Here is a 16,624-nt window from a genome sequence, read left to right as displayed (position 1 = left end):
TTTCTTGTAGAAATACCTGTGAAATACTAATTATAGTTCACAAGTAGGATTAGATATCTTGGTTCTGGAGAATTTTGAGACCTACCATCTTTTAGTTTTGCCTTTTTCCCTCTATCTTAGAGAAAGCCAATATCTCCTGTCTTACATTAATAATTTTTTAGCATCAGTTCCTTAAAAACTCTTATTAGAAGCTTATTAGAAAGTATGGTATTAATTTTTAAATTTTTACCCTTCCTTTTGCCAACAAAATATACATGTATCCTAAATGTCTTTGTTTCATGAAGTGAAGATTTTGTTTTACTTCTGTACTTTATTCTGTGTGAATTGCTGAGGCTTCTAAGTACTTGAGGCACTTACTGTAAGTCAGTTTACAGGTGAATTTGCACCAAATCAAAAATTGAGTTTTCAGAATTATTTAAGGCTTTATTATCAGTAAATAGAATTATTTGTACTTGAAGATGTTATTGCATGGACTTTGTGCTAAAATTTGCCTTAGTAATGATTTTGATTATGTTTACTTTAACTGTTTAATATATAGAATTTTAATTTTGTTCAGAGAAAAAGATATGGAACTCAGGGTTGCAGCTTCTGGAGCACGAGACCCTGAGAAATCGGTAAGGGTTCCTGGAATCTTTTAATGTTTGCTCTTTGATTTAAATAAGCCTCAAAGGTGGTGGCAGGTGGAGATAGAAGATATTGGGGGAAATATAAGCGTAGACCAATTTGAATAGTAATAAATTCAGTTCTCATAAAATTTAAGTTCTAACTCTTGTTTATTTCTCTAAGATAATTTTTCCTTTTTCATATGTGCATCATTTTTTTAGTTTGTTTTTAAATTAGTTCTTTCTACTTGGTTCAAATGCACTATTGCAGGAAAAGTTATCTCAATTCAATCTACAATAGACGTTAATATTTTTCTTGAGTTTTTCTTGTATAGGAATGATTTCCAAAGAAACTGAAACCTTTGATTCTAGTGTTTAAGCATTTTAGTAATTTTTATTTAATGTAAGACTAGAGAGATAATAATCTTGTTTTTACTTTAATTTTGCAATTCTCATTAAATGGAATGAATTACATCATTGCAGTTAAGTGGGGAGGAGGTAATATTTTATTGCTCTTCTCAAATTGTGCTTTTTCTGTAGCGGGATCTGTAGAATGTATTTGCTAACACAAGTTTTTGTCTACCTTTGATGACTAAGAAACTTTAATTTCATTAAAAAGTTCATTCCTGCAAAGAATACAGCAACTTAAAATTATTCAAATATGGGCAGCTTTTGATACACTTTTACTTGTGCTGAGTATATATCCTGTGGGTTGCCCATTTAAAGAAGTGTAATACTGGACGAGTATCACTCCCAGGGTGCTTGACTGCTCATAGAATAAAATTTTTAGATTAATCTGAGAAATGATTCCTGAGGAATTAAACATGTTGGGGAAAAAAAGGATACTTCCAAAGCTAAATACATTTTCTTCTATTAATGGATACCTTGGAAATAATTTATATAATCAAAAACTTTCTTTTAATATCTTGAACTTTTTAATGTAATATGGTAGTATGTTATTAAACATTTGATTTATAGTTACATTAGTATTTGATGGGCATTCCTATTTATATTTAAATGAAACAACCTTTAGAATGTCAAGTGGCTTTATGAGGGTAGATAAACACATTAGACATAATAGACCAATACTTTTGGGTTTACTTTTGATGTCAAATTTTAGAAGAGGATACATAAATGATGTTCTGAAGTGGGGGTTAGCAAACTATAGCCTTGGCCAAATCTAGTTGCTTCCTAGTTTTGTAAATAAAGTTGTATTGTATGGCTACACACCCTCACTCATTGTTTTACATTTTATTTTGGGCTACTTTAGCATTTGAAGAAACCACATGCCCTGCAAAGCCTGATCAACTTACTCTCTGGCTCTTTACAGAAAACCTTGGCTAATCATTCTAGAGAACACTTAATGTCAGAAATGTCAATTGGATAGAGAAACAGCACAATGTTGTATAATAAGAATTTTACATTCAGCATTAATATCTGCCTCTAATCTTTGCTTGATTATTTATTAATGGTGAGACATCAGGTGATTCATGTACTTCCATGTGGGGGCTTCAATTTCAAATGGGAGCTTCAGTTACCCCATTTATAAAATAAGGATTGGATCTTCAAGGCCTTTTATTGCTGTAAAATTCTTTTATTCTGTGACAGTCTGATATAGAGGGTCTTTTGAGGTCCTTTCCACCTTTAAATTTCTACCTTTAAATTTATGATTTTATGTAACAAACAGACTTTTTTCTTTATTTTAGCCTGATAGACTAAAGCAGTTTAGTGTGGCACCAAGACACTTTGAAGAGAAGATACCACCTGAAAGACCCAGAGTAGCTTTCCAGACACCTCTCCCTCCCTTACCTGCCCCATCTGCCCCACCCATCCCATCAGTTCACTCCATCCCATCTCAAAATGAAGACTTGCACAATGGACCCAGCTGCACCCTTGGTGAAATGGTGCCTCCCAGGTGCTTGTTTAAAATGTTTTGTGTTTGGGAATTAGGTAAGGTATCATTATATTTCATGTTGAGAAGGATTTGCTGAAGTGAATACAGTTATCCTTCAGAGATTTTTGTACAAATAACAGCTTCTGTCAAAGAATTTCTCTTGAGATTTGTTTGCATTGTTGGTCTTTTATTATAAAACAAGGGAAATCCTTACAACATTCTTTTATTGTTTAAAGATGCTTAGTATTTTTAGAATGAGTAACTACATTTGGTATATAGCTTTAGGTTACATTTTAGAATATCTATTTTTTAAAAACTCTTAACATACAAAGCTATATATTTTCTTAAATTTTGTGATTTCCACTTGGCAAACAGTGAATACTTCTTTCAGTTTAAGCAAAACAAAGTTTCTAATGTGACTTTTTTGTATATATTACTTTATTTCAGCTTGTGTTTCCTTCAACTCTTTCTCTGTGATTGCTTACAGGCTATGCAAATCAAATTCCTGAAATAAAAGGTGTTGAGGTTATAAAACCTGTAACTTAGGTATTAGGATAAGGATTTGATTTTTATAGGTAAAAAGCATTAAGCCATACTAAGGCTATACATAAAGAAAATTGTCTTGTTAACATTGAAATTTTCTGGGCTGTGCTTTCTTTCCTTAGTAGGAGTTGAGCTTATTTTTTGCTTACTATTAATGTCTTATAGAAGTGTGTTTAATCAGGTGTTTTTCTTTTTTAACATGGATATTTTTCTGTGCTGTACTTTCCTCCGGTAGGACTTGGTCTTATCTTTTGTTTAGTACTAACAAATTGTAGCGTGATGTGTATTCTGTTTATCGGGTCCTTTGTTTCTTTCATCTAATGGCTTCTTGACTCAAAAGACTAGGAGGGAGTGAAATGACAGAGCATGGTATGATGGTCTTAGCATTGGCTTAGGGATTAAAATGGTTAGCTCCACTGTCTGGATTTTGGGAAAACCGCACCTTTATTAAACTTTAGTTTTCTCATTTGTAAAAGTGAAATAGTAGTTAGTTTTTCTTACCTATAGTTACAGGGTTGTTGTAAGGATCAAATTTTATATAAATCTCTATATAAACTTAAGATTTAATGATGTTGACAGTTTCATAGCAGTTTCTTAACTACTTTGTTGACGTATCTATGCAGTGAGGATAATAAGGTTAGACACACTGAGTGACCAGTAAGTGTGAAAAATATTCATGACTGGAGAGAACTTTAATGACTTCTTAGCTCTTCAGAATTATTTTGAAGTATACAACAAGGGATAACCTGTTAAGATACACTCAAAAGTAAAACATTCTAGGATGCCCTCTTTTCCCTTTCTGGTCATCTAAATGAATTTGCCTTTTCCAATTTGCCTTTTCCAATATTGGAAAATATTGCCTTGGTGGAAATAGATATTTGCTAATCAGCAATGAAGTGCTGAGGTAGAGGTTTTTAAAACATTTTAACTTCATGAAATAGAAAACATTATGCCAAGACTTTACTGTTGATATATAAGTTGTTTTTGTTTACATTATGGTTGACTTCCTTTGAAAGAACAATTAAGTTATTTTACAATTAGAAAAATACACCTTTTACCTGCCAGTCAAATGGAACCATTTATAATCCTGTTTTATACCTCTTTGCTTTTTCTTCCTGCACTGTCCTCTGTGTTACTCCAGCAACATGGCTGAAGCATTCTCTTTTCTAGAAAGCCTTACTTATTCTTTCCTCCTTACCCCTATTTGATTTAAATGTCCCTGTTCCATGTTCCTACAGCACCTCGTGTCTATTTGTATTGTTTCACTTCCATGGTGTGCTTTAATTATCTGTTTATTTTTGTGTTATTCCTGAGGGACAGGGACCATATTTGTTCAATACTTGCATATACTGACTAATTAGATGTTAATTGATTATTATTCAAAGTTCTTGTCATATAAGTATTGCGCCTTAGATTCTGAAATTTGGTAGTGTATTTTTTGCTTTTTGAATCCTTATTTTTGATGAGATTAAAGCAAGATGGTGGCTTTTCTAAAGCAGCAGTTACATTTTCAATAACATTTTTGCAAAAGAATTATGCCTTGATTTAAAAAACATTGCAGTGAAATATGAGAAAATTTTTCCAATTTTCTTTTGATACAGGATTGCACCTCTGCCTCCTCCTCCCCTGCTACCACCTTTGGCTGCTAATTATCGGACTCCTTATGATGATGCGTACTATTTTTATGGGGCCAGGAATACTTTGGATCCCAGTCTTGCTTATTGTAAGTTATCTATAGGGTAAACATGTTTTCCTAGTGGTTCAGTCAGGAAAATTATTTTTTTTTGTAAGCAAAAATAAATAAGTTGGAAAAGCACAGCTTTACTTAATTCAAATATTACGTTTATTGACTTAAAAATGTCCTATTTTAAAACTCAACTATATTGCTTAATTTCTTTTTTGTTTAGCTTTAAGAAATAACTATTTTGTGGTTTCTTGTATTGCTCTTTGCTCACTCCTAACTGAGAAGGAAATACGGAATTTTTTCCTTAGGTGACATTTTTAGTATGTGACTTTTTCTTTATGGATAAAGTGTTAATACACGGGTTCTCTGAAATAAATGTGTTTGTTTTCTTTTAAGATGGTCCGGGAATGATGGGAGGACAGCCTGCAGCTTATGTTAGTGCTCCTGTCACCCAACAGCCAGCACAGCCTATTATGTAAGTTGTTAAAATAATAATTTCTTTCAAAATTAATTTGTCTTCCATAGAACCTGTATTAATCATTTTTTCTCTTCAGAACAGATGTAACTTTAACTGTCAATTATTGTGTAACCCGCACGTTCAAAGTATTGCTTTTAGTCTGTGTTCATGGAAAGTACATTTAAAAAATAAAGAGTAATCTCACTTTCATGTTAGAAAAGTCATTCATACATATTATTGATAAAAATATAAATAGGCATATGCAAGAATTGAAATCACCTAAATCCCACTCATCTAGTGATAGATGTATCTAAATAAGCATTCAGGAAGTCCTTTTATGTACTTGTATAAACATATACACAACATACACCAAAATTATGTTATACACTATAATTATTATTCTGTAACCTGCTTTTAAATTAACAGTATGTCATAAATATCTTTTGCATGTTAGTATACTTTGTAGCATCATTATTTAAAATTAAACTATTTATTTTGAGATAATTATGGATTCCCATGATGGAATTGTAAGAAATAATATAGAGACATCTTGTATACCCTTTGCCCAGTATCTTCTAATGCTAAGATCTTATAAAACTATGGTATAGTAGCAAAGCCCAGATATATGACATTGGGTACTGTCACGATACAGAACACTTCCATCTTCACAAAGATTCATTATGATTACCTTTTATATTATAGCCACATGTAGTTCTTTCCTGCTCCTACTCCTTCCATAGGCACTAGGAACAACTAATCTGGTTTCCATTTCTTTTTAATACTGTTAAAAAATGCTGTATAACTCTCAACAATAGCCAAATTATGGAAAGAGCCTAAATGTCCATCAACTGATGAATGGATAAAGAAATTGTGGTTTATATACACAATGGAGTACTACGTGGCAATGAGAAAGAATGAAATATGGCCCTTTGTAGCAACGTGGATGGAACTGGAGAGTGTAATGCTAAGTGAAATAAGCCATACAGAGAAAGACAGATACCATATGTTTTCACTCTTATGTGGATCCTGAGAAACTTAACAGAAACCCATGGGGGAGGGGAAGGAAAAAAAAAAAAAGAGGTTAGAGTGGGAGAGAGCCAAAGTGTAAGAGACTCTTAAAAACTGAGAACAAACTGAGGGTGGGTGATGGGTATTGAGGAGGGCACTTTTTGGGATGAGCACTGGGTGTTGTATGGAAACCAATTTTCAATAAATTTCATATATTGAAAAAAATAAATGTATATATATATTTTAAATGCTGTATAAATGGAATCACATGTGTAACCTTTTGGGGTTGACTTTTTATTTTGTTTTTTATTTTTATTTTTATTCATTTTTTGAGAGTGTGTGTGCATGCAAGCGGGTTGGGGCAAAGGGAGAGGAAGAGAATCTTTTTTTTTTTTTTTTTTTGGTGGGGAGAGAGAGAATCTTAAGCAGGCTACATGCCCATTGTGGAGCCAGATGGATGTGGGACTCCATCTCATGACCTGAGCCAAAACTGAGAGTCAGACACTTAGCTGACTAGCCACCCATGTGCCCCAGGGTTGACCTTTTAAAATCAGCATAATTCTCTAGATATTCATCCAGATTGTTGCGTGTATAAATTGTTCTTATTGCTGAGTAACATTTCATGGTAAGGATGTACAACAGTTTGTTTAACCCTTTCATCGTTGAAGGACATCTAAGTTAATATGAATAGAGCTACTATAAATATTTGTGTATAGGTTTTGTGTGAGTGTAGTCTTCAGTTCTTTAAGATAATTGGTCAGGAATGTTGTTGTTGGGTTATATGGTAGTTACAACTTCAGTTTTATAAGAAATTGCCAAACTGTTTTCATGGAGACTGTATTACCATTTTTACATTTGTATTGGCAGTTTGTTCAGAATCTGGTTTCTGTATGTCTTTACCAGCACTTGGTGTTGTGACTTTTGTTTATGCTACTTTGGTAAGTGTGTAATGATATATCATTGGAGATATATATATATATATATATATATATATATATATATATATATATACACACACACACACATACATACACACACATACATATATATATAATTTACATCCAAGTTAGCACATGGTGCAACAATGATTTTAGGAGTAGATTCCTTAAGCCCCTTACTCATTTAGCCCATCCCCCCACTCCCACAACCCCTCCAGCAACCCTCTGTTCTCTATATTTAAGAGTCTCTTCTGTTTTGTCCCCCTCCCTGTTTTTATATTTTTTTTGTTTCCCTTCCCTTATGTTTATCTGTTTTTTTATCTTAGAGCCCTCATATGAGTGAAGTCATAAGATTTTTGTCTTTCTCCAACTGACTAATTTCATTTAGCATAATACCCTCTAGTTCCATCCACGTAGTTGCAAATGGTAAGATTTCATTCTTTTTGATTTCCAAGTAATACTCTATTGTATGTATGTATGTATGTATGTATGTGTATATATATATATATATATGTACACATCTTTTTTTTTTTTTTTAACATTTACTTATTTTTGAGAGACAGAGACAGAGCATGAGCAGGGGATGGGGAGAGAGAAGGAGACACAGAATCGGAAGCAGGCTCCAGGCTCTGAGCTGTTTGTTAGCACAGAGCCCGATGCACGGCTTGAACTCATGAACTGTGAGACCATGACCTGAGCTGAAATCGGAGGCTCAACCGACTGAGCCACCCAGGCACCCCTATACCACATCTTCTTTATCCATTCATCCATCAATGGACATTTGAGCTCTTTCCATCCTTTGGCTATTGTTGATAGTGCTGCTATAAACATTGGGGTGCATGTGTCGTTTTGAAACAGCATACTTGTATCCCTTGGATAAATACCTACTAGTGCAATTGCTGGGTTGTAGGGTAGTTCTATTTTTAATTTTTTGAGGAACCTCCATACTGTTTTCCAGAGTGGCCACACCAGATTGCCTTCCCACCAGCAGTGCAAATGAGATCCTCTTTTTCCGCATCCTCGCCAACATCTGTTGCCTGAGTCGTTAGCCATTCTGACAGGTGTGAGGTGGTATCTCATTGTGGTTTTGATTTGTATTTCCCTGATGATGAATGATGTTGAGCATTTTTTCATGTGTCGGTTGGCCATCTGGTTGTCTTCTTTGGGGAAGTGTCTATTCATGTCTTTTGCCCATTTCTTCACTGGATTATTTGTTTTTTGGGTGTTGAGTTTGATAAGTTCTCTATAGATTTTGGATACTAACCCTTTATCTGATATGTTGTTTGCAAATATCTTCTCCCATTTGTTGGTTGCCTTTTAGCTTTGCTGATGGTTTCCTTCACTGTGCAGAAGTTTTTTATTTTGATGAGGTCCAATAGTTCATTTTTGCTTTTGTTTCCCTTGTCTCCAGAGACATGTTGAGTAAGAAGTTGCTGCAGCTGAGGTCAAAGAGGTTTTTGCCTGCTTTCTCTCGAGGATTTTTATGACTTCCTGTCTTTTGTTTAGGTCTTTCATTCATTTTGAGTTTATTTTTGTGTATGGTGTAAGAAAGTGGTCCAGGTTCATTTTTCTGCATGTCACTGTCCAGTTTTCCCAGCACCACTTGCTGAAGAGAGTGTCTTTATTTTTTATTTATTTTTTTTTTGCATTTGACAATGTTTAATGCTTACTCTTGGTATACATTTTCAGCAAACTAGAATCAAAAGAAAATTTTCTACATCAGTGTACCAATTATCAATTATTTGACTTTCAACTTCATATCAACTCTTCTTTACCCTGTTTTGTGGTGCTGGAGTTAGTAACCATTTCTTCTTTACCTGCTGCCCCAAGTTTGGCTTTATCAGCACAAGGTGCAGCAGGAACATTGTAAGTTTCCATCTGGTATAATTTTCTTTCAGCCTGAAGAACTTTGTTTGGTTTTTCTTATAATGTAGGATTTTTTTTGAGATAAATTATCGTAGTTTTATTTGTCTTTATTTTAATTTCATTATGGAAAGATAGTTTTCCTACATATAGAATTGTAGGTTGTTTTCTTTTAGCATTTCAAATTCTACTGTCTGTGTCTATTGTTTTTGTGAAGTATGCAGTCCTCTGAATTCATGGTCTATCTTATTAGATTGTGTCTTTTTCTTTGGCTGCTTTCAAGGTTTTCTCTTTTATTTTTGGTCTTCAATAATTTGACTATGGTACTTCTAGGTGGAGTTTTCTGTCTCTTTATCTTTTTAGGGATCACCAAGGCTCTTGAATCTTTAAATTTATGTCTTTACCAAGTTTGGGCAACTTTTGGTCATCGTTTTCTCAATTGTTTTTCTGCTCCATTGCCTCTTTTTTCTCCAGATAATCTCATTGCAAGTATTGTACCTCTTTCAGTATTGTCCCACAAACCAATTTTGAGCAAGTCCCTGGCTGTGATTTCGTTTTGACGTTTCTTTTAGGGAGAATTCTTCCATCTTGTCATTTTGGCTAAGTTTCTGTCTTTTGTGTGTTTTGAAAGCTTATTATGTTTCCTGCACCTGAGAGTAATGCTGTATTTAAAAGGGGTCATACACTGTCCAGGGCCTGGCACTTCAGGAAATGTTTCTGGTTTATGCTGTGTATGCTCTTGGAGTTTTCGCTGCTCTTTCCCCCATGTCAATCCTCTGTAGAGCTCCTCCTTGCTTGCAGTGGGGAGTGTTTGGACCTATAACTAGGTGCGCTTTGATTTGGTTGTTAAAATAAGCCTTGCAGCACTTGCACATTGTCTCCCTCCAATCTTGAAGATCCTTCTGCTAATCAGTCCTCAGATCATTCCAAGTGATCTGACCTCAAAACAGCTGTGTTTGAAGAACACGGAAAGCCTAGGGTTCCTCTAAGAGACTGCCTTTATTCCATTGGATATTTGTTCCTGCTTTGTCAAAGATTAGTTGGCCTTAGGTTTGTGGGTCCATTTCTGGGTTCTCTGTTTTGTTCCGTTGACCTGAGTATCTGTTTTTATGCCAGTATCATACTGTCTTGATGATTACAGCTTTGTAATACAGCTTGAAGTCTGGGATTGTGATGTCTCCAGCTTTGGTTTTCTTTTTCAAGATTGCTTTGTCTATTTGGGGTCTTTTCTGGTTCCATACAAATTTTAGGATTGTTTGTTCTAGCTCTGTGAAGAATGCTGGTGTTATTTTGATAGGTACTGCATTGAATGTATAGATTGCTTTGGGTAGTATCGACATTTTAACAATATTTGTTCTTCCTATCCAGGAGCATGGAATATTTTTCCATTTTTTTGTGTCTTCCTCAATTTCTTTCATAAGCTTTCTATAGTTTTCAATGTATAGACTTTTCACCTCTTTGGTTAGGTTTATTCCTAGGTATTTTATGGTTTTTGGTGGAATTGTAAATGGGATGGATTCCTTGATTTCTCTTTATGTAGCTTCATTATTGGTGTATAGGAATGCAACCTATTTCTGTGCATTGAATTTATGTCCTGCGACTTTGCTGAATTCATGGATCAGTTCTAGCAGTTTTTTGGTGGAAACTTTTGGGTTTTCCATATAGAGTATCATGTCATCTGCAAGGAGTGAAAGTTTGACCTCGTCCTGGCTGATTTGGATGCCTTTTATTTCTTTGTGTTGTCTGATTGCTGGGGCTAAGGCTTCCAATACTATGTTGAATAATAGTGGCTAGAGTGGACATCACTGTCTTTTTCCTGAGCTTAGAGGGAAAGCTCTCAGTGTTTCCCCTTTGAGAATGATATTAGTGATGGGTCTTTCATATATGGCTTTTATGATCTCGAGGTATGATCCTTCTGTCCCTACTTTCTTGAGGGTTTTTATCAAGAAAGGATGCTGTATTTTGTCAAATGCTTTCTCTGCATCTATTGAGAGGATCATGTGGTTCTTGTCCTTTCTTTTATTGATGTGATGTATCACCTTGATTGTTTTGTGGATATTGAACCAGCCCTGCATCCCAGGTATAAATTCCACTTGGTCATGGTGAATTATTTTTTTAACATAGTGTTGGATCTGGTTGGCTAGTATCTTGTTGAGGATTGTATCATTGGAGTTTTAATTTACATTTCCCCAATAATGATGGTGCTTAACATCTATTCATGTATTTATTTGCCATCTATAAATCTTTGATGAAATGTTTCTTGATGTGTTTTACACATTTTAAATTGGAGTTTCTTTTTTTAAGTTTATTAATTTTGAGAGAGAGAGAAAGAGAGATGTAGGAGCAGAGAGAGGGAGTCGGAGAATCCCAAGCAGGCTCCACTTTGTCAGCACAGAGCCTGATGCAGGGCTTGAAGTCACAAACCATGAGATCATGACCTGAACTGAAATCAAGAGTCAGATGCTTAACCTACTGAACCACCCAGATTACCCTGGAGTTTTTTTTTAAACTATTGAGTTTTGAGAGTTCTATATCCTGAATACTAGCTCTTTGTCAGGTATATATATTGTGCAGATATTTTGTCAGTGTAAAGCTTGTCCTCATCCTTTGAGTAGGGTTTTGCATAGAGGAAAAATTTTGTTTTATTCTATTTATTATTTTATTTTATTTTTTATTTACTTTATTTTCCAATTTTATTTTAAATTCTAGTTAGTTAACATACAGCAATATTGGTTTCAGGAGAATTCAGTGATTGATTCATCACTTATATACAACACACAGTGCTCATCATAACAAGTGCCCTCAATAGCTATCACCTGTCTATCCCATCCCCCACCCAACTCCCTCCATCAACCCTCAGTTTGTTCTTTATCTTTCAGAGTCTTTTATGGTTTGTTTCCCTCTCTTTTTTTTCTCCCCACCCCCATATGTTCATCTGTTTTGTCAAATTCCACATATGAGTGAAATCATACGGTATTTGTCTTTCTCTGTCAGACTATTTTGCTTAGTGCAATGCACTCTAGCTCCATCCATATCATTGCAAATGACAAGATTTCACTCTTTTGGATGACTGAGTAATATTCCTGTGTGTGTGTGTGTGTGTGTGTGTGTGTATACATCTTCTTTATCCATTCAGCAGTTGATGGAGATTTGAGCTCTTTCCATAGTTTCGCCATTGTTGATAATGCTGCTGTAAACATTGAAGTGCATTTACCTGTTCAAATCAGTATTTTTATATCCTGTGGGTAAATACCTAGTAGTGCAATTGCTGGATCATAGGGTAGTTCTATTTTTAACTTTTTGAGGAATCTCCATACTGTTTAATAGAGTGGCTACACCACTTGAGCAAAACTTAAAATTTGATCAAGCCCAATTTATCGGTGTTTCCTTTTATGGATCATATTTTCAGTGTTAAGTCTAGTATTCTTTTTCTGGGTCTCGATCCCAAAGATTTTCTCTTGTTTTTTTCTTTCCCTAATAAATGTTTTGTTGTTGTACACTAAAGTCCGTGATCCATTTTGACTTAATTTTGGATAAGATGTGAGGCTTAGAGTGAAGGTTTATTTATTTATTTATTTATTTATTTATTTATTTATTTATGCATGCATGCATGCATGCATGCATGCCTATGGGTGTCCAATGGTGCCCAGCATAGTTTGTTAATGAGTGTTTTTCCTGTATTGAATTGCTTTTGCACTTTTGTCAAAATCCATTGGACATATTTGTGTGAGTCTCTTTCTGGGAATCTGTATTCTAGTCCATTGATCTATGTGTCTGTCCGTATGCTGGGAGCATTGATTATTGTAGTGATGCAGTAAGTTTTGAAATTGGGGAATTTTGAGTTCTCCAAATTGGTTTTTCTTTACCAGCATTGCTTTGACTATTCTAGGTCATTTGCATTTGAATATAAATTTTAGGGTAAGCTTGCCAGTTTCTGCAAAAAGGCAGTAGAGATTTTGATAGGGATTATATAGAATCCATAGATCTGTTTAGTATTATCATCTTAATTTTTTATTGTGGTAAAATACACATAACAAAATTTACCATTATAAGTGTGTAGTTCAATGCTATTAAATTACATTCATACTGTTGTGCAACCATCATCGCCACCAATTTCTTTTTGTCTTGTAAAACTAATTCTACCTATTAAACAACATCTCTCTCTTCTCCCCTCCTGTCCACTTCTGTCTCTATGATTTTGACTACTTTAGGTACCTCTTAAAAGTTGAATCATATGATGTTTGTCTTTTTGTGTCTGGCTTACTTACTATAATGTTTCAAGGATTAATCCATGTTGTAGCATAAAGTCAGAATGTCCTTCCTTTATAAGGCTGAATAATACTTGATGTATGTAGATACCACATTTTGCTTATCCATTCATCAGTGGACACTTTGGTTGCTTTTTATGTTTTTCTGTTGCAAATATGCTGCTATGAACATGGGTGTACAAATATCTCTTCTGGACTCTGCTTTTGGTTCTTTTAAGTATATACTCAGGAGTGAAATTGTTGGATCCTATGGTAATTACCCATTGGGTAACCACCATACTGTATCCCACTGCAGCAGTACTATTTTTCATTCTTGTCAACTGTACACAAAGATTCCAATTTCTCCACCTACTCACCAACACTTGTTATTTTTTTCTTTTGTTTTTTTTTTGATAATAGCCATCCTAATGGATATGAAGTTTTATCTCATTGTGATTTTGATTTGTATTTCCTTATAATTACTAATGTTGAGCAAAGTTTCAGTACTTTTTGATCATTTGCCTGTCTTTAGAGAAATGTCTCTTGAAGTCCTTAGCTCATTTTTGAATTGGGTGGTTTGTTTTTATGTTGATGAGTTTTACAAGTTCTCTATATATTATGGATATTAACTCCTTTTAAGATAAATGATTTGCAAAGATTTTGTCCCGTTCTTTATGTTACCTTTTTACTCTGTTGGTAGAATCTAGCAACACTAGAGATGCATGCAAATTTTTAATCTTCATGAACTTTAATTTGCCTATTTTTTTTTCTTTTATTGACTGTCTTTAAAACACACATCCAGGAAATCATTGCTAAATCCAGTGTTGTGAAGCTTTTGCCCTATGTTTTCTTCTAAGAATTTTATGGATTTTTGTCTTAAATTGAAGATTTTGATCTACTTTTGAGTTAACTTAGGTATAAAGTATTATTAAGGGTCCAACTTCATCCATTGCATGTGGGTATCATTTTGTTAGCGTTCTTGTTGAAAAGACTGTCCTTTTCCTATTTTATGGTCATGGCACCCATGCAAAAAGTATTTTACTTCACATGCATAAGTTTAGTTCTGAGGTCTCTATTCATTTATTCTATATGTCTGCTATATGTCAGTACCATGTTAATTTGATTACTGTGGCTTTGTAGTAAGTTTTGAAATCAGGAAGTGTGAGTCCTGTAGCTTATTCTTTGTGAAAAAAATTTTTGACTATTTGGAGTCCCTTGAGATTTCATATAAATTTTGGTAAGGGTTTTTCTATTTTTTTCTGAAAACAGCATTGAAATTTAGATAAGGCTTGCATTGAATCTGTACATCATTTTGGGTAGTATTAATATCTTAGCAATATTAAGTTTCCTAATCCATCAATAGGGGATGTGTCTCCATTTATTAATATCTTCTTTAATTTCTTTCAGCAGTGTTTTGTAGTTTTCAGTGTATGTACAGGTCTTGCACCACTGTGGTTAACTTAATTCCTGAGTATTCCATTCTGTTTGATGCTATTGTAAGTGGAATTGCTTTTGTAATTTCCTTTCCAGATTGTTCATTGTTGTGTATAGACAAGCACCTGATTTTTGTGTGTTAATTTTGTATCCTGTCATTGCTTAATTTTTGTATGTGTGTGGAACAGATTCTTTTTGTGAGTGTGGAATCTTTTAGGGTTTTCTATATATAAGATCATAGCATCAGTGAAAGAGGTTTACTCCTTACATTCCGATTTGGATGCCTTTTACTTATTTTTCTATCCTAATTGGTCTGGCTAGTACTTCCTCTACTATGTTGAATAAAAGTAGTGAAAGCGGGTGCCTTGTTCCATGTCTTAGACAAAAAGCTTTCAGTTTTTAAAATATGGCATTTATTATGTTAAGGTAGTTTCCTTTTATTTGTAGTTTGAGTATTTTTATCATGAAAGATTGTTGAATTTTATCAGATTTCTTGCATCAGTTGAGATGATTGTGTGTTTTTTGTTGTTATTTGTTGTTTGTTTTTGTTTTTTGGCTTTTTTCTGTTAATGTGGTATATAATATTGATTGAATTTTTGTATCCTTGTGTTCCAGGAATAAATCCCCTCCTTGGCTGTGGTGTTTAATCCTTTTAGTAGGCTTTTGAATTTGGTTTGCTAGTATTTTGTTGAGGAACTTTACAATAGTGGTCGTAAGTGATACTTGTCTGTATTTTTCTTGTAGCATCTTTGTCTGGTGTTGCTATAACAGGGTAATGTTGGCTTCCCAGTGTGAGTTAGGGTGTCTTTGCTCTTCAAGTTTTTGGAAAAGTTTGAGAAGGATTGGTGTTAATTTTCCTCCCTCCCTCCCTTCCTTCTGTTTGTTTATTTTTTAGTGAGGGAGAGGGAGATAGAGAATCCTAAGCAGGCTCCACGCTGTCAACATGGAGCCTGACGCAGGGCTCAAACCCACAAACCCATGAGATCATGACCTGAGCCAAAATCAAGAGTCAGATGTTCAGTTGACTGAGCTACCCAGGTGTCCCTGTGTTAGTTTTTCTTTTAAGTGTTTGGTAGTAGAATTCACCATTGAAGCCATCAGGTCCATGGCTTTACTCTGTCACAAAAAATTTTTTTTAAATTTGTTTTAATGTTTATTTTTGAGAGAGAAACAGAGTGCAAGTGTGGGAGGAGCAGAAAGAGAGGGAGACACAGAATCAGAGGCAGACTCTAGCTCTAATAGCTCAGAGCCTGACGCAGGGCTCAAACCCCTAAACTGTGTGATCTTGACCTGAGACGAAGTTGGACCCTTAACCAACTGGCACACCTGTCACGAAATTTTTGATTACTGATTAAATTTCCTTAGTAGTTAATGGTCTTTTCACACTTTCTATTTCTTTATGGTTTAGTCTCATATCTTAACAATGTTAAGTTTCCAATCCATAAATATGGGATGTCTTTAAAGTTATTTAGGATTCTTTAATTTTGTTCACAATATTTTCCAACTTTTATACTAACTTTTATACTTCTGTTTAATTTATTCCAAACTGTTTAATACTCTTTGGTGTTGTGAATGGAATTGCTCTTAATTTCATTTCCATATTATTTGTGCTAGTGTATAGAATACAATTGAACTTTTTTATATAGATCTTATATCCTGCAACTTTGCTGAACTCTTATTTTTAGTGTTTTTAGTGGATTTTAAAAATTTTCTATATGCATGATTATGTCATTGATAAATATAGTTTTACTTCTTCCTTTGAATTCTTATGCCTTTTATTTCTTTTTCTTGCTTAATTGCCCTAACAGAAGCCTTTGTACAATGTTGAATAGATACTATGAGAATGGACTTCTTTATCTTACTGATCTTAAGTGGAAGGCATTTATTTAGTCTTTAACCATTAAGTGTGATGTTGTGAGTTTTTTGTAATTGCCTTTATCAGCTTGAGGAAGTT

The 16,624-nt window shown here is 34.2% G+C and overlaps 1 protein-coding gene across 12 annotated transcripts in view; it reads left to right on the top strand.

The window, feature by feature from the left end:
- CSPP1 (centrosome and spindle pole associated protein 1) overlaps window positions 1–16,624 on the top strand; it is a 153,370-nt gene that overhangs the window by 73,620 nt on the left and 63,126 nt on the right. For 10 of the 12 annotated variants that reach the window (XR_006706600.1, XR_006706601.1, XM_045455016.1 and 7 more), the window contains 4 exons: window positions 557–614; window positions 2,309–2,517; window positions 4,641–4,762; window positions 5,120–5,198. Coding sequence is in view for 10 of the 12 variants with exons in the window: in XM_045455016.1 (XP_045310972.1) it covers window positions 557–614; window positions 2,309–2,517; window positions 4,641–4,762; window positions 5,120–5,198 (468 nt within the window). In the remaining 2 variants the exon portion in view is untranslated. The remainder of the gene's footprint in view (window positions 1–556; window positions 615–2,308; window positions 2,518–4,640; window positions 4,763–5,119; window positions 5,199–16,624) is intronic. The other 2 variants (XM_045455017.1, XM_045455018.1) reach the window with 1 other exon arrangement.

This window comes from Leopardus geoffroyi, chromosome C3, assembly GCF_018350155.1.
Source record: "Leopardus geoffroyi isolate Oge1 chromosome C3, O.geoffroyi_Oge1_pat1.0, whole genome shotgun sequence".
NCBI classification, from domain to species: Eukaryota; Metazoa; Chordata; class Mammalia; order Carnivora; family Felidae; genus Leopardus; species Leopardus geoffroyi.
This window is presented reverse-complemented; position numbering and strand designations above follow the sequence as displayed.